This window comes from Ips typographus, linkage group LG5, assembly GCF_016097725.1.
Source record: "Ips typographus isolate SLU linkage group LG5, UJ_Ityp_2.0, whole genome shotgun sequence".
Lineage (NCBI taxonomy): Eukaryota > Metazoa > Arthropoda > Insecta > Coleoptera > Curculionidae > Ips > Ips typographus.
This window is the reverse complement of record NC_138426.1, coordinates 14,413,964-14,431,870: the sequence shown is the minus strand read 5'-3', so window position 1 is coordinate 14,431,870 and position 17,907 is coordinate 14,413,964. Positions and strand designations below refer to the sequence as shown.

General features: G+C 35.1%; 1 protein-coding gene and 2 long non-coding RNA genes across 4 annotated transcripts; 1 reads left to right on the top strand and 2 right to left on the bottom strand.

Annotated features, from left to right (window-relative positions):
* Positions 1-2,376: 2,376 nt before the first annotated feature.
* Positions 2,377-3,300, bottom strand: LOC145729907 (uncharacterized). The gene is made up of 3 exons (XR_014178479.1): positions 2,862-3,300; positions 2,588-2,772; positions 2,377-2,525 (listed from the first exon to the last, which is right to left on the bottom strand). It is a non-coding gene; the product is annotated as an uncharacterized LOC145729907 (long non-coding RNA).
* An 800-nt stretch (positions 3,301-4,100) lies between these two features.
* On the top strand, positions 4,101-5,436 carry LOC145729908 (uncharacterized). The gene is made up of 3 exons (XR_014178480.1): positions 4,101-4,225; positions 4,278-4,430; positions 5,063-5,436. It is a non-coding gene; the product is annotated as an uncharacterized LOC145729908 (long non-coding RNA).
* Positions 5,437-6,004: 568 nt separating this feature from the next.
* LOC145729893 (terminal nucleotidyltransferase 4B-like) lies at positions 6,005-17,899 on the bottom strand. Of its 2 annotated transcripts, XM_081980845.1 has the most exons (8): positions 17,754-17,899; positions 17,316-17,697; positions 15,228-15,421; positions 14,045-14,184; positions 13,794-13,988; positions 11,674-11,817; positions 11,486-11,596; positions 6,005-11,053 (listed from the first exon to the last, which is right to left on the bottom strand). In XM_081980845.1, exons 2-8 carry the CDS (start codon positions 17,651-17,653, stop codon positions 10,484-10,486), a joined length of 1,692 nt encoding a protein of 563 aa, XP_081836971.1. In that variant the 5' UTR covers positions 17,654-17,697; positions 17,754-17,899; the 3' UTR covers positions 6,005-10,483. The 2 variants fall into 2 exon arrangements, with proteins under 2 accessions (XP_081836971.1, XP_081836972.1); XM_081980846.1 differs by lacking the exons at positions 17,316-17,697; positions 17,754-17,899 and adding an exon at positions 16,028-16,206.
* Positions 17,900-17,907: the final 8 nt, after the last annotated feature.

Sequence of the window (17,907 nt, the reverse complement as noted above, 5' to 3'; positions counted from 1 at the left end):
TTTCCTATGCTGATCCCCATAACGTCGTTCTAATGCAGCTACTAATGCGTCATAGTTGCTTTGTTGGGCGATAGGCAGAGTCTGTAACAGCTCCAATGCAGGTCCTCGTAATGCCACCACCAGTGCTACAGCCTTTTCCTCGTTACTCCATCTATTTGCATTTGCAGCGGCCTCAAATTGGAGTTGGTACGTTGCCCATGAAGTTTGACCGTCGTATGTGGGAGGCTTGATCTTGTTGAGCCCGTTTCCGGTGATCACTGTAGAGCTGGCTCCTCTGCTGTCAATTTTCTGCTCTAAGTCACGTAACTTTATCTCGACATCATTCTGGATTTTATTAATGTCCTCCCGAACATCGTTCTGAATTTTATTCATGTCCTCCCGAACATCGTCTAATTTTACCTGAACGTCATACTCCATCTTTTTGAGACTATGGGATACATACTCTTGGATTTCTGTTTTGGTCCCCGCTAGACCGTTCAATATTTCTATGTTACGTTTTTCTTGCCGCTCTCTATCTTCTTCTTTGTCTTTTTGTCGAATCCTTTCTTGTTCTTCCTTCTCTTGTTGTCGAATCCTTTCTTGTTCTTGTCGAATCCTTTCTTGTTCTTCCTTGTCTTGTTGTCGAATCCTTTCTTGTTCTTCCTTCTCTTGTTGTCGAATCCTTTCTTGTTCTTCCTTGTCTTGTTGTCGAATTCTTTCTTGTTCTTCCTTGTCTTGTTGTCGATTTTGTTTAAGCATTTCCATCATAGCTGCAAGTTGGGCCTCCATGTTTGCACTTTGACGTCTTGTTATTGGCATAAAATAAATTTAACACACCACTGTTTCGAAAATCTCTAGTCCGGTTCTGAACACTGTTTTTAACCCGAAGTTTAGTTCCAACTCACGTCGCACTAAAGTCCGATCCCACTTCTGACACCAATTGTTACGATTTTCCCGTGGGTTCACACAAAGTCAATTTAACTCAACAATTAATAACTTTATTAACACTTCAAAACACTCCGTACAATAATTAACTCGGCTATTAAAAACACTACTACAATTCCACAACTATTTCACTATTTAAACTTTACCGCGTTCTCAAATTCACTACTCCCGCGGTTTACACCGCGTCTTTTATATTCGCAAACCACGTTCTAGAATGACCGCGAAACGCTTCGCGATTTGCGTCGAATTTTAACGATTGTTCCAGGTCCGGCGCTTCCTAACTGTGGCCTACTTTAATACGCGCCCGGCCAGATATTACGGCGCATCGGTTTCATCCCGAAGCGAGCGCTTGTTAAGAAGTATCGAGCATAGTAGGCCCAGACCGTAACAATATAATAAATAGTGTTGTTTGAATTTGAATTGATTGTCACCTTTAATGAGATAAGTGATCTTAAAAATAGTCCTAGTAATTTCAATGTAAGGATCTTTAAATCGATGAGGGAGACAATTGTTTATCCGCTAACTAAGTTATTGAACCATTGTGTTAATGAGGGGGTTTTTCCTGCCTCTGTGGATGATGTATTGTTGGTAAGATCTTTGAATGTGCTTTAAAAAACCAGATTAGTAGTTTCTTGGAGAACTGTGGCTTTAGAAATAATATGTCAACTAGCACAGCAATAGGTCAGCTGCATGCATACAGGATTGCTTTGAGGCACAGGCAACTTTTTTCGATTTGACTAAAGCATTTGACTGTGTGTCCCATGATACGGAAGTTTTCGAGATCCTATCATCTTGGCCCTAGCAGCATTGCGTTGCTCACGTCTCTTTTGGTGACTGTGTCTTGTAGGATCTCTCCCTGTGGTGCATGGGGTCCGGTTCTCTTTTTACTTGACATAGGTAACTGTCTAACTAACACCAGTTCAACTGTACTACTGTTTGCTCAAAAGACCTTGAACAGCTAATCGTTTGAGCATCAATGCAGCTAAGACACAGACTCTGGTCTTTGGTCTTAGACCAACCACTGTGAATACGTTTCCCGACCCTGGACTCAAAACTGACCTGGAGGTGGCCAGTAAACTAAGTAGGAGCATATAGCTCTTCCAGACGAGTCGTCATTAACAGCCCAATCCATAAAATTTGCAAGAAACGAAAGGCAGGCAATGTGTGTCCAATCCTGGAGACTTGAGGAAGTTCTTGCAGTTTGGTGATGATGTAGCAGTGTTTTAACTTACAACAGAATTGTTGCTGTTTTAACAACTTGCTTTTGTGATTTAAATTGCTTATTTATTTTCTTTTGTAAATTTACTCAGCAGCATTAAATACATATCAGTTTCGTTTTGTTGTGTGATTTATTTAACATGTTCAGTTCAATTTATTGTACCAAAGAGCAGGTAGGTAAATTATCTATATTTATGAAGAAAACTAGGTAGACTTTTGATAAAAAATAAAATCTTAAAGATTTTATTTGTATATTTCATAATGAATACAATTAAAATAGTAATTTAACCTACTATCTGATGTAAAATACTGTATTTAACAGTAGCACCATCTGTTTCTAGCCTTATAGGTAGTCGGAGAAGTATAGGCAAGGGGGGCTAATTCTGTAAAATAATGGCATTTGATCAAAGTTACATATTAAGTAACATAGTTAGGTATGTCCTACCTATATCTTTCTAATGTTACCTGAAATATGTGAAATATTTCAACACTCTGCATATGGATTTTGACAACACCATTATAACCATTGCTTCAAACACCTTTTGTTCAGTCACCAGGAGTCTTTTACAGCAGCAGTTGATAATGGGACCCTTTCAAAGCATGATAAGCAAACTCCAGAAAGGTACCTACCTGAAACATAAGCTATTTAGTATTAGAAGCTCATTAAAAGGTACCTCTCCCCCAAGGGGCCTTCCTTTTTATAATATTAGGTAAATCACCTTGTCAGCATCCATGTTTCTTTGATTGAGAAGCAACCACTGGCTTGAATAAACTTGGTTCTTGGGACTAAGTAAATAAGTACCTATATGCATGGGCTGTTTCATTGTGTTTTTTATTAGAAAAGGCATCCTTTTCTGTTTTCCTTCAGAATGTTTCACTGGGCCCCTTGATAGTTGTAAAGTGTAGGTGGGTGGCATTTTCAAAACTCTCTTCCCGAAACATACACACACACACACACACACATTATCTAGGTATCTAGTATCGCAGTAGTTACATCGAAATACTTTACGTTAAAATATTGTAAAATTTACATCAAAAATAAAACATTTCGCTTTGTTTACTATTAATTTGCCAACAATGGCGGCCGATGACGTCAAAATTCTATCGCGCTCGGAACGCACGTAATAGACAAGAAAGGCAAATGATGACGTAACCGCGACGGGAAAAAAATGGACCATACGTCTAAATATCATAGAAAACAAAAAATATCCCCACATGAGTTGATTGATAACACCGTTTGGCCGATCTCGAACTAAGTGACAGCTACTGTCATTTTGACAGCTGGAATGGATTCCCCGTCCCCAAATTAGTCGAAAATGAGTACCATCAACCCTAGTGAAATCGGACTGGTTTTGACGTTATTGGCTGTCAAAGTGACAGATTAACAATAATGCATCTCAAGCGTTTTTTATCAAAACAAAACGAGTGAAGGGTGGTTTTTGACTAATTTTGGGGCGCCCAATCCATTGGTGAAATCACTTTTTTGATATCTCTACAAATCGCCAGTGTCTCGAATTGAGTGACAGTTACTGTCATTTTGACAGCTGGAATGGATTCCCCGTCCCCAAATTAGTCGAAAATGAGTACCATTAAGCCTAGTGAAATCGGACTGGTTTTGACGTTATTAGCTGTCAAAGTGACCGGAACAAAACGTGTGTGAAGTTTGTTCTCCTCGCGCCAGAATACAAAATTAAAAATAGGCGAGCGTCTTTGAAAACGGAGGCGCGTGGCCAGAATGCGATGATGGACGGAAGGACACGATGGTTACCTGGCGCGCGCGCTGACAGTAATAACCAAGATTAGAGCCAGCGAACGACAATTTGCGACGTTGCCAAGTCTCATCATATCACCCATGTTTTGAAGCAGTCTATGTTATGTTTTGAAATGTGATTAATAAAAATAAGTAGTTTTCACCAATATCATCGAATAATCTAATATAGAAGTGTGCAGCTATAAAAGGAATATGTTGATTTAAAATGGTACGAGCGGGTATGGCAACGCCGCGCTAATTAGTAATTTCTTGTCTTGTTTACGTTTTGTGGTGGATTGCGAAAGATGCGAGAGAGAAAAATATGGTGTTTGAGTGTGTAACTAAGCCGATTTCGTCCAGACTTATCATTTTCTGTAAATTTTAGATTTCCTGCAAATCCAGAAATTGGAAAGCTCTGGTTGGCACTTTTGGGTCTTGATGAAAATCCTGTAATAGGGAAAAGACTTTTACTATCGTAGTGATAATGCCCAAATGATCCAAAACCCTTGAATCCATTTTTATTTCAAGACAAATCCAAGTAATTTTTATTAATACGTTTTGCACATTGTGACAGTTCTACAATAATGGCCGCATTTATAAGTACAAATCTATTAGCTATTGAAAAATCGGATTTTGAATTTCATGGGCAAAATGACTTTTAAGTAATGTTTTTTTGAATCAGTAATCAATTTTCCATTCATCAGAAAATAGTTGCAGTGTTATAGGATTGTAGAACTAGGAGTAGACACTCTGGATTGTTGCCAAATTCTGGCATCATGAGCACTACCAGGGAATCGAGCATTTACATTCAAAATCTTCAATTGGTCATCACATACCTTTAATAACAGAGAAACAATGTTCTTACTTGTCAGTGTCTTTACAAGTTTTTTTAGCTTAAAAGTTGACTAAGAAGTGTCAGTTTAAATTAAAGGAATGTAAATAAATATTTAGGTAATAAAAAACTATGGCCGCATTCATTTTCAAGCACAATGGAGCGAGCACAGCGTTTTTGACGTCACAATGACGTAATTTGAGGGAATGGTTAAATTATGCTGTTGCTAAGTTACGTCATCGTGACGTCAAAAACGCGCTGCTCGCTCCATGGAGCTTGAAAACGAATGCGGCCTATGTATTATCAGCTGAACATTGATTGAGTGGTACATTTTTCAGTTTACAAACACATGTTCTTCTTCCATAGAAGGCCTAATAATAGCAACATGGGTGCAGTCTATATACATCCTATTATTCCAGGAAATCCATATAGCTGAGAAAATCTAAGTAAGATAAAACATAAGTCAAATATAATTTAAAGGTAATGCTAAATTTACATCTAAATCACCATAAAACAAAAGTTTCATTTATTCTAAGTTAATTTGTTAAGTTCAATCTAACACTGATAGATGAATTTAATTATTGTGAATTGATGAACATCCACCATAAAAAAATTAAGTTGAAAAAAAGTGAATATAATTAATTTAGAAATAAAAACCAAGTTTTAACAAATTATAAATATGGGTAATTGCTACATTATATTAATTATTCAACTTGCCTTTCTTTTATTGCATCCAATTCCTGTACATTTTTAGGAAAATGTACCCATCTATTAAAAACAGGTGGTTGGTTCAGTGCTGCTGACACTTCAAACATAGCTTGACTCACACAGAACTTGAACAATGAAGGATGCTTTCAAATAAAACTCACATACCGGCGCATGTAACAAGTATACTAGAAAGTACTTGTACTAACTATTGAGTATAGTGTTGGAGTAAAATCGTCCCACTTCAAAGTGTTCAACCACTGTTGAGTTAGATCCGGTTTTTCATAAAGTAAAAAACTGACACGCTTGGGCTTTTTCCTGAATTGCTGTTACAATATGACTTGAAAAACTTATGAACGGCAGCAAACAAAAATAACTTATGCAAATAACTTAAAGTTTTGATTTTAAACCGTAAAAATTCATCAGATCCTCAAAAAACTCAATTTCCACAATACGAACAAACGCAAATAACTGTCACCATTATTTCCGCCATATTGGAATTTTTGACAAACACCTTCTAGGCTTTCTAGTATAGTAGGCGGTGCTTAAAGGAAAAGAACAAACGTAATACTTAGTTGGCGCTGAAAACAATTGTATTTATTTTTTTTAAGACAAAATATTTGCAGAAAGTGAAAATCTGCGCGCCGTTTTTCGTATCATATTTTTTTTATAATTTTTTATTTTTTTGGTAGTTTGTACTTACAACTCAATTTAGGTCTATTACGCGGCGATATCTACTAAAATTGTGAAAATTTTATCCTTTCTTTACAAGATGTATAAACGGACAAAAAACCTAAATACTACATTAAATTTATACGGATGTATACAATAGGGCATTACAATATGCTAAATGTAGAGATATTAGACAGGCAGTTGCCGCAAACAATTTCCCTGACCCGTATAATATAATAACTATAATTAGCGATCGCCCAATTAATTATTTGTTAAAAATATTTACATAGAAACGCATTGAAAAATACTACAAATAAGTTATTTATCTGAGTGCGTTCAACAAAAAAAGATATAAAGAAAACTTAACCTGAAATTCCGAATTTAAGCCACATTTAAAAGTACTTAAAACAAATAGCTCTCTAGTCGTTTAGATTGACTAAAATAATACACAAAAAAACACAGCAGTCAATGTGAAAAGTTGCTTAGTACTACTCCTATTATAATTAATTATTATATCCGTTGCCGAACATGTATCACATTTTTTTACGACGGACCAGATTCCATTCAATGTTTTGAGTAAAGTTTAGGAATTGCTAGAACGGAAACGATCCGCGCCCTTATTTTAATATGCTCCCTTACATCCTAATTAAAAATATTTACAGTTAAATACGGTAACAATCGCAAAATAGACGGAATCGTTCGTCCATTTTAATTTGCCAATATTAAGTAGGTAAGTGGTTTTATTGTGTATTGCTACACAAATATTTAAATAGATATTCTTACAAATAATAATTAAAAATTTATATTGTTGCATGTATAGGGTGTCTGAATAAGTGGTCCGCGAGGCCGTTGCAAGGAATCTATTAATCATAGAATTAGGACAAATTCGAAGCAACTTATTGACCATTGACCATGTTTTAGTTTCGACTTTGGCAAGTATCGGGTTTCCTGGTTATGAGGTTGAGTTAATTAGATGAAGAAGATGCCACTTTTGTGGCACTCCAATTGAGGCAAATATCAATTTAATTTGGTCAAAAGTGTTACGGCCGTCAGAAGATGTTTTTTGTAATGGGCATTTACTGCTATTTTTGAAGAATAGCTGATAGTAATTAATCCACACTTACGCATAATAGACAAAAAAATTTTCATACAAATCAAAACAAAATTTTGGGCAGCCTGTAAAACCGGGAATGCTATATAAAATGTCGCAAAAATAAAGTTTCTATGATTTTTTTCAATATTTCCGCCACTTTATTTGGAGAGGTAAAGAAAAAAGTTTAATAGCAAAGTGGTTTGTAAAAAACTGAAAAAAAAAGGTTTGTTTCATTTTTGCTATACCTCTCCATTTAAAACTTCAGTTAACAAACATATCTACATAATTTTAGAAGTAGACGAACCTAGCGGCGGCTTTACGAAGCTAAAATACGATTTTTTTTCTCCAAGTCCATGGAATAATAGTTTTCGACGAACAGTCGAGTTCGCGGCTTATTGAGACACCCAGAATAAACCTAATTCCCCTGTATATACTATAACTTGGCAAATTAGACAAACCCGCAATATTCTATGATGCAATAATTCAAGTATAGGGTTGGTCCGTATGTTTAGACCGCTTGTGACGAGTTTATTTTTGTAGAAAATGAGATAAGAAAAAACTGTTAATACAAAAATTGTAGGACTTTTCCCAAATCACCAGAAAATGATTGTATTGGTTAAAATAATAGACCATAGCAAAGGTGAAAAAAATATATAGTTGAATTTTTAATGCAACACCCTGTGTGACCTTTAGTTTAGGCGTTTTTGAATTATTGGCATTTAAAGATTGTGATTTTATTGATTTTAAAATCACAGTTGCCTTAAATAGTAAGGAACCGAACGTCACGATAACACGTAATTTGACAGTTGCGTCAATATAATGTGTTATTAAGTTGCGTCATTTTGACGTCAAATTTTCTCTGCTCTCTGGATGGAGCATCAACTCGAGTAGTAGGTTCAGGCCGGGTTTACTCGGCTTCTTAGTTGTGGTCGTAATAAAAAAACCTATTTTTTTTCCGTAAGAACACATAGTAAACAAGTTAGTCCAGGTTATTTGTTTACTATGTGTTATTATGGACAAAAAAAAATAAGTATATGATTACGACTATAAGTTGGGTAAACCCGGCCTTAGTCTCTTTGATTATTCATGATTTTACAATACAATAAAATTATAATTAATCTTTAAATCCAATAATTCGAAAACGACTAAACCAAATGTCAACTTATTAAATATTTTTGGAATCAGACAAAAATAGTCTATCAACTCATCAGAACCTATACAGGGTGTTCCATTAAAACTTCATTAACTTTGTATTTTTTTGAACCTTTACCATGAACTTTTATTTTATTCAATAACATTCTTGGGTGATGTAGAAGAAGCCCTAAGACTTTTGTATTAACAATACACCTGTCTAAATATACGAACCAACCCTATACAGCGTGTTACATATTCGATGGTTTGATGGGACATCTCCAAAACTAGTAAAGATAAAACGATGCAGTTTTTGAGGACATGTGCTTGATTTTTGTGAAACAAATGATGATGCAGTCACACCTTCCACAGCTGCCCTCGTTTCTGAGCTGCAGGGTGATTTTGATAAATATGTTCCTTTAGAACCTCCCTCGCAGTTTCTTTATTATACAAATAATTTTCCATAGAAAATTTAACGTACAATCCAAATATCTAATCACTTTTTTTCTGACGCCCTCAATATAATTTTGCAGATTTGAAATAAGCAAAAAATTATCTTTTCAAAAATAATATGTACCGGGTGACCCAATAAGACTGTTCCTCGACCATATCTCGGGAACCGTTCGTAGTATGATTTTGGGGTAAATTTTTTTTAAGTAAATCGGCCATGAAGAATCGCTGGAAAATATTTTCAAGTTCTAAAAATAACCACCAGAGGCCGTAACTGCCAGCTTAAATTTTTAAATGGCATTTTCTATAAATTTTGCAAAACAAACTAGAATTTTTTCGTAGAACACAAATTTCTGTTATTTCAAAAACAAAGATGGCGTGGGGTGTTCAATTGTTTTTGCAATAACCTGCTTTAACTTCTTAACGGTTTGACCAATTTCAACAAGTTTGGTATTGTTGAAAAGAGCATTTCTTGGGCAATAAGAATCAACCAAAATATAGTTAATTTAGTTGAATCTTTCTGCGCCAGGGGGCTAGTTTTGACACCATGACTCAAATTCCAAAAAAAAACAAATGGTATGATATGACTTTTTCTTTATGAGAATGTAGCCAAATAACATTCTAATAGGCCAGTGAAAACCGTTTTTAAAATTCTCGTTCCTAACCTGAAATATTGAGAAACTGAGATTATGAGATATGGTCGAGGAACAGTCTTATTGGGTCACCCGGTACACTAAAGAGATAAATCAAAGATTAACGTAAAAATCGCTAATTTTTATCTGCATGCGACTAAGTTATCAATCAAACAGCATGGCGACTGAACAAATAAATGACGTTTTATGCAATATGCTTATCTGTCAAAAAAGTAAAATCGTGTTTAAATATTTTGGTACTTTTTCTGGCTATCATTATTTGGGTGATACAAAGAAAAAAACTTAAAATTATAGTAATTAGTGTCTAGTTTTAAAAATATGTCTCCTAAAAAAATGAGTTTTAAACAATAATAATTTCCCTAAATGTGTTTTGTTTTATTAGCTAATCTTTTCTTTTTTAATGTATTATTAAACTAGTAATAACTAAAATGTTTTATATATTACATAACTGGTTATAAGTTATAAGACTTTTTGTAGAACTTTTAAAATTAATTGAAATCATCTAAACCATTGATTCCCGGCTTTTTAGAATTTAAATATCGTAGAAATCGTTAATAAAAATTAACGATTTCTGCGTTGTTATACTATTTAACTGTACAGTGATATACATTTTTAAAAAAATAATTTTTTGCATATTTCAATTCTCACAAATATATATGGTGTTCCATTTAAAAAAAGTATATAGTATGGTTCATATCTTAAAAACGGGGTGGCCCAGAAAAAAAACTGATTAGATATTTGGATTCTGGAAAGCCATTTGTAACTTTTCTGCGTCGCTACTAATACGATGGGAATTCCAAACTGACATGTTTTCAAAATGAACTCAGCAGCTTAGAAACGGAGGCAGCTGTGGAAGGTACGACTGCTTCATCACTCCTTTCACAATAACCGAGAACAGGTTGGCGAAAACTGCATCGCTCTATCTTTGCTAGTTTTGGAGAAGCCCGTAAAACCATCGAATTTGAGACACCCTATACATACCTATATACATACATACATACATACATACAGACAAGGGTTACATACAATTGATAGGTCAAAATAGGCGCTTAGTGTTATTGTGACCGTTCTTGATGCTTTTTTCTTTTCGTCAACGACGATGTAGGATTTGCCGCTCGGCCGGCCGTTCCGTAACTCTGATGATGATGGTTGTTACTGTTCACGTTGTTATTATGATGAGCAACAAGTTGCGAGGTGGGCGCGTTGTCGTTGCGCCGATTGCCACGCCATCCTTTGCGATTGTGGTTGGCTGTGACCGAGAAGCCGTAATGATGCTGCCGTCCAGGAACGTAACTGGTGGTGGTGACGTTGGGCGAATGATCGCGTGAAGGTCGATCAGACCCCTCCGAACTGGCGCCGCTCTCTTCCGCGCTACTGGTACTGCCCGTGCTCGACGATCGCGGTGATTTCATCGTCGACGCGTTTTGCACTACGAGAGGTGAAACTGGCAACGTCGTCAAAGCGAGACGACATCCTTCTTCGATGCGCCGACGGTGCTGCACCACCTTATCGCTCACACGCACAATACGTCCTAGTATGCTTTGACGTAAACAATCGTTGAGCGGTGACAGTGGATGTACTACGTTGGTCAATATTGAATAGGCAAATTCGAAAGCTTTTTTAACCTGGAACACAAGGCAAGGGCAATATTAATTAATAATCGTCCCTTCAAGGACTCCTCAGAAAAGGAATCCTTGAGACTACCTTGGAATTTTTATATAATAGTGCATTTCTTATGGAAGTAATGGACAAGGAGAGAATTTGCTTTGGCATAGCATAAACAAACGAAAGAAGAAATACTGAGATTAGATCAAAACTAATCAATTGAACATTTCATATTTTCGGTACATGTTGGAGCCTGTAACAAACCGTCACCATCAGCTGTTTTATAGTAGACATAAGACAAAATTAGAATAATCGCTTGTTTGCTCATTTTCAGAGCTTTTTGACCTTTATTGTCTTTCGTTTGTAGTTGATTGTTTTAGTCGCAAGATGCAGTTTAAAATTGGGTTGACCTACGTAAACAACAAGTCAACGGTTTTCTTCGAGTCACTTACAAGTAAAATCCCGTAACTACTTCGACCGATATCGTTCGAAGGCTGCAGCGGATCCTCGATGCACAACATACTGGGTCGATGTCCGTCCACCATATCTTTTTGCATTTCTTCCTAAATAATAAATTACTATTATTAATTTCTTCCTAAAATAATAAATCGTACAATATAATCTCAAAATTCCTACTAACCTTATTGATGTATTTACCGCCGTCCCTTATCCGAATTCCGGTGTTAATAAAATTGAATTTCCGTCCGTACAATTCAAAAAACTCGATGAGTAAAACGCCTAAATTGGCGTTACTCTGTCTCACACCATCCTGTCTAGGATGTAGCTGCAACAATACGAATACAATTTTGAAGTAATAAAACTGATATTACTTTACTACTGGCGTTTCAAGTTAAAATCGCAGCGCCATTTCAAACTAAAATCGGGAAACCCGGGTTTATAACCTAACATTTTTTGTTTATATTGATCTGTAGTTGCGGCATTGTTTGCGGTAACTAGCCTAACCTAATCAAAATCCAAGGACGGTAAACAGTAAAGGATTGCTCGATTGGCCGATTTTGTTTCCCGGCGGCGAATGGATCCTGACGTCACAGTAAAGTCTCGGGCTCGTAGTGATGGGTAAATAACCGGTAAAGTAAACATTTTACATTATCAGGAAAATTTGACCGATAAATTACTGGTAAATTACAAACAATGTGTTTCTGGCAGGTAAAACTTTGACACCGCTTTTCTCCCTGACTGTACCAAATTTTGTAGTATTTTTTTTACGTTATTGAATAGGAAATTTAATGAGGATTCCAAAAATGTAGTTAAAACAGTCATTGTCTCACTCTAAGTGGGTTTTACAAGCGATTTTGTTCGTGACTGTTCATTCAAACGGTGTTACTAGCAGTTCAAGCTTTGATACCCATTTTTCCCGACGGTATTAAATTGTGTAATGTTGTTTTATGTTATCAGATAGGAAATTTAATGGGGATTTCAAACATTTGCTTAAAACAGTCATATTCTTACTTCAAGTGGGTGTTATGGACGATTTTGTCCCTGACTTTTCGTTCAAATTGTGTCCCTGGCATTTTATATTTTGACACCACTTTTCTCCCTAACTTTACTTGATTTTATAGTGATTTTTTACGTCATTAAACAGAAAATTTAAAGAGAATTAGAAAAATGTGCTTAAAAATATGATTCGGTCACTCCAAGTGGGTTTTACAGGCAATTTAGTCCTTTAAACCGTGTTCAAAATTTAGATCACAATTTTACTAACTTACCAAACCAGTTTTTCCTGAATAACTCGCAAACGGTGACTGTTAAAAATAATATATATAATAATAATAATAAAAATTGCAGGAGACCAAAAACGTTCACATTTTTTGAGATAGAATTTTTTGCTCAACACTACTGATGGAAAGAGCAGCTCAAGACGGCGAATTTAAGCGATACAACTTCCCTGAACTCCCAAAAAATAACCGAGTTACAGGCTGTTAAAATTTTAAACCAGAATTTCAACTGTTTGAAAATTGGTTGCACCAAACCAGTTTTCCCTAAATAACTCGAAAAATTTGAAAAAAAGCAGAAATTTTCGTAAAGAACTGCTAAACTCATCCCTTGAGTTTCACAGTCCGTCAGTACCACTACTATAAAGGGGGTGCATGAAAAGTACAGTGATTCAGATTTATGACTTTTCAAATTAATGACAGTCGCAGGACAGGAAAATGATATTTTTTAAGCAAATTTCAATTAGACCCATAAATTTACTGGTAAAATTGGCAAATTTTCCTGTCACATTGAATTTTACTTTACCTTACCGGTAAATAACCGATCATGATAAATTTACGCCCATCACTACAATACGCGCTAAATATGATCGACTACAATCGGTTAACAATCGCGCAAACGCGTAAAAATCGTCACCTTCCAGAGCCGATACGGGCAATATTGCGCTTATGGGATTAAGCAATCCTTTACTGTTTACCGTACTTGATCAAAATCAACATAAATAAATGACAGATAAGACTGACTGACTAAGTTTGAAACTTTTTCCGAAATTGACCACCAGAGGTCGTATTTCTTATCTTGAAACGACAATAAGGCTTTTCACAAAATAACTGTCAGTCTCTTTCTGTCAAATAACGTAATATTGTAGACACTGTATCCAAAATGGATTTATAATAGTGTCTATAATAATCAGTAGGTTATGTTGGTGATATAGCATGCATCTGTGTAAAATGCATTATTATAATTCCCTACTTCCAAGATTCCTTTGGACACACACATGATATTATAGTAGTAATTATTTTATACCTGCAAAAAACTAATACACATCAATATCAAGCTGTAACTGCTAATGCCACCAGTAAAAACTTCATTCAAGTCCCTCTCTAAAAGAAACTGCTTCAAGACGTAAACCAACTTTGGCAACACCGGAAACTGTTCGATGTACGTTTTTATCAATTCGGCACTCTTCACACCATTCGACATGTTGAATGATATGTCCACCTGCATCAACATTAATTTCACCATTGACTTGGGTTTATGTCTGTGTGACTACTTACTTTGATTTCAGTCTTTTTATCCACCAGTTTTACTATGGGTACCGACGCTTTGTCCAACACTTTTATACTATCTTCCTGGGCTACCCCCCGCTCTAGAAACTCCTGTTCCAACGTACGTAAGGGTAGATTGGTCCATTTACCTGTGTAACAAAGTACATTTTGTACATAGTTAAATTTAAGAAGAACTTTATCAAAGGGTGTTTTGTAAGAAAACAGAAAAATATATAACTTCCATATGAAAGCAAATGGCAGTGAGAATATAATGGTTGTCACTCCTTTTTTATTACTTGTACGGAGTGACCCAATAAGACTGTTCCTCGGCCATATCCCGGGAACCATTCTTCCTATGACTTTGGAGTAAAAAAGTTCATTAGGTTAAGCGGCCATGAAGAATCGCTGGAAAATATTTTTCTAAATATTTTCCAGCAATTCTTCATGGAAATAAGTTCTAAAAATTACCACCAAAGAGTGTAATCATAATTATTTATCTTAACTTTTAAAATTACATTTTCTATAAATTTACAATAATAAATTACTTTTTTTCACATTTTTAAAAAGGGATCCAGTGTTCAATGATTTACAGTTTCATTACCCAAAAAATGAAACATTTTGAAAGATACCAAATTTGTTAAAATCAGTGAAACCATTAGAAGTTAAAGCAGGTTATTGAAAAAACAATTAAACACCCCCCACTATCTTTCTTTCTGAAATAACTGATTTTTGTTTTTCTTGAAAATTACAGATTAACTGGTTTTCTTTTAAAATGTAAAAAAAATTATTTATTATGCAAAATAAAAAATACAATTTTCACAGCTCCCTGCTGGTCATTTTTAGAACTTGAAAATATTTTCCAGCGACTATGCATGACCGATTTACCCAATAATTTTTTCAAGTCATAAATCAAACCGTTTACTTGAGATATGGCCTTGCCTAGACAAAATAATGTGCGTTTCAACATATATTGGCGTTTTGTTTTTTCTTTTTAAATAACAATAATGAAGTGGTTTTGTTTAAATATAAATACTTAAATATCAACAATAGGTATCTGGTTCAACAAAAATCAAACTTTTTAAATCACACTGAAAAGATTTGCTCAACATTGAGACCCAAATACCTATACTTATGAAAGAAAATCTAAATAATGTCGTCACTACCCTTTGCTTTGGAATAAAGACTACCATACCTATGACTACCAAATCTATATCACTAGTTGGTAAATAAAGTCCAGTTCGGTAGGAGCCAAATACTTCAACTTGAGCCTCTGGCCATTTTGATTTAATGATTTCCTCAATTCGAGCCACAACTTCAGCTCGTACTTTGTGCTCTGCTTCCGTCGGACTCATATAATGGTAGAAGTGGTCGATTTCTTCGTGGAGTCTACAAGATAATTGTTCAAACTCTAAGCAGATTGAAAATAATATAGAAGTAGGTAATTTTTAAAGTAAAGTGGCCAATTTGACATAAAATATGTTTCAAAATCAAGGTACATCTTGATGTCAATGGCCGCATTAATAAGACCACATCGATTGGCAATTTTCTTCTGAATGCACTGAAATAAATCGATTACTAATCAAAAAAGCATTAATTAAACATCATTTTACCCCACGAATTAAAAATCCGATGTAACAATTGGTAATCGATTTGTTCTTATGAATGCGGCTATTAAAAGAGTTCTAGAATGCGAGAGTTTTGCATTTAAGCTTTGTTTGGTGGGTTGCCATGTTAATTTTGGGAAATGTAGCCTGTTTTTTAATTTATACACAATTTGGAAACTCAATTTCCTAAAAATAGATAATTTTGCATCCCCTTTGAGAAAACATAGAGCTACAGAATGACTATCTCAGTTTATGGCCCTAACATTTAAAAAATAATAATAATATTAATAAATAATAAAATATATATTACTTTGTGCTGTATAAAATATTTCTGGTTACAGAGCTTTTTAGAGAAATGAGAGACAAAAGTATAAAATTGTATACCTACTTTAGGCACTTCTTATATAATAAAAGTTCAGGTAAAGTATCTACATCAGCTTCAACAAAGTCTAGAACATGGTTTCCCATAGTCAACACTCACATAAGCTGCACCGAATAAAGGAAATAATAATACTAAACTGTTTTCATACACTGTGTGCAGTTTTGGAACCCATAAGAAAAGTATGTAGTTTTACTTATCACATTCTTAACTTACAAAAAATTGTAGTTAGATACCTCCTACAGGGCAAAATACCAATATGTAGGTACATAAACCCAACCAAACAAGTAGACAGAATACAGTAAAAACTTAATTAAGGTAACTCCTTACTTTACTGGGTTGGCTTTGATTGATTTTGAGTTTACTACATTTCTAACTGTTAAAGTTTCTTACATTATAATCTTGAACATGAAGTACAATTATTAATAGGTACCTAATTAGTACCACATACTAATGGGGGTATAGAAATGTTCATCATCAAGTCTAATTAGTGATTGCCAAACAGGACTTAATAAGTCCATATCATGGACAAAAAGTAAAAACAGCATTTGCTTATACCTATGTTCTTAAAAAAAGTATAATAAAAAAATGCAAATGCTTCAAATTTAAAATTGGTCAATGATAAGATAGTGGCAGTGATATTTTACAATACAACAATCAACAAATGTAACCATTTTGTCAAAATGAAACAATAAAAGTTTAAAAAAATGTTTTACATATTAAATTTCATCCAATTATTCAAGGCTTAACAAAGATTTAAACAATTTGTATTAACTAAAGATTTTAAAAAATTAAATCACTCACAAACATCAATGTCACATCTAGGGCTTGTGGGCCTTTAGAAAATTGAAAATGTTTCTAAAATGTTCTTTTCCTGAATATAAAATGAAAATGGTTTAAGTCACTTGTTGCATAAATAACTACTATTCAAATTCCAAACTTGATTTTGGGTAGACCTAAAAACAGAATTGATATCAAAATCAAAAAGAAAAATATCTATGTGGCCCTACTAGGGGGTGGTTTCCCTGGTGGTTTCACAACAAGTTCAAAGTTGAGATGAAATAATAACCTTTTGACAGCCAATTTTTGTTTCAACCCTCATTTCCATTTTAAATTTTTTTATATTATATTTTTTTTAAATGGCAACACTGCGTTTATGACAGCCACCAGCCAATGCTGATAAGTGATGATATTTCAGCCCTGGAGAGGGAGGAGCGAACCAAAAATGCACATATTGGTTAAAGGCAAACACGTTTTTCGTCTCCCCGTAAAAAGTGGAAGAAAAACCAATGCTTACCCGATAATTCCTCTGGCGTAGGGATGTCGTTCTTGACGCCAGGGACAACCCCCGAAATCAGTAACAAATTTTCTATGGGAGGGCCGTTGACTGGGCCGATTGTCGATGATTTGAATGCGCTGTTTGGCCCGGGCTCGTGCAAAATTACCACTTTTATCCGTTTTACCGCTGTCGCCGCCGATTACTGATTTGAAGCCGTTGGTCATATTGTCAGCGTCGTTGTCGCTATCCTTCAGGTTCATACCCTCGATCTCCTGTTGAGTTTGCCACACTCGCATCCACAGAACTTTGGCTGGTCCTTCTTGTTCCGGCATCAACCAAGAGAAATAGGAATCCATTAACCAAGCAGCAGTCACGTCACGACGCGACGGTCTATCATTCCCTAACCATCCGCCGTTTGCGTTTGCCCTTTACAAACTGCGATAAATTCAGACACACCTTACAAATTATCCCACGACTCTTTTTGAGGTCGATGAGAAACCTCACAGCTTTTCCAGGATTTTCTGGGGCCAGATAATCACACAATCCAAAAACTGGAAAATTAGAAATTTAATTTGACTTTGACAAGACAAGAAGCAGGAAAATTGACGTT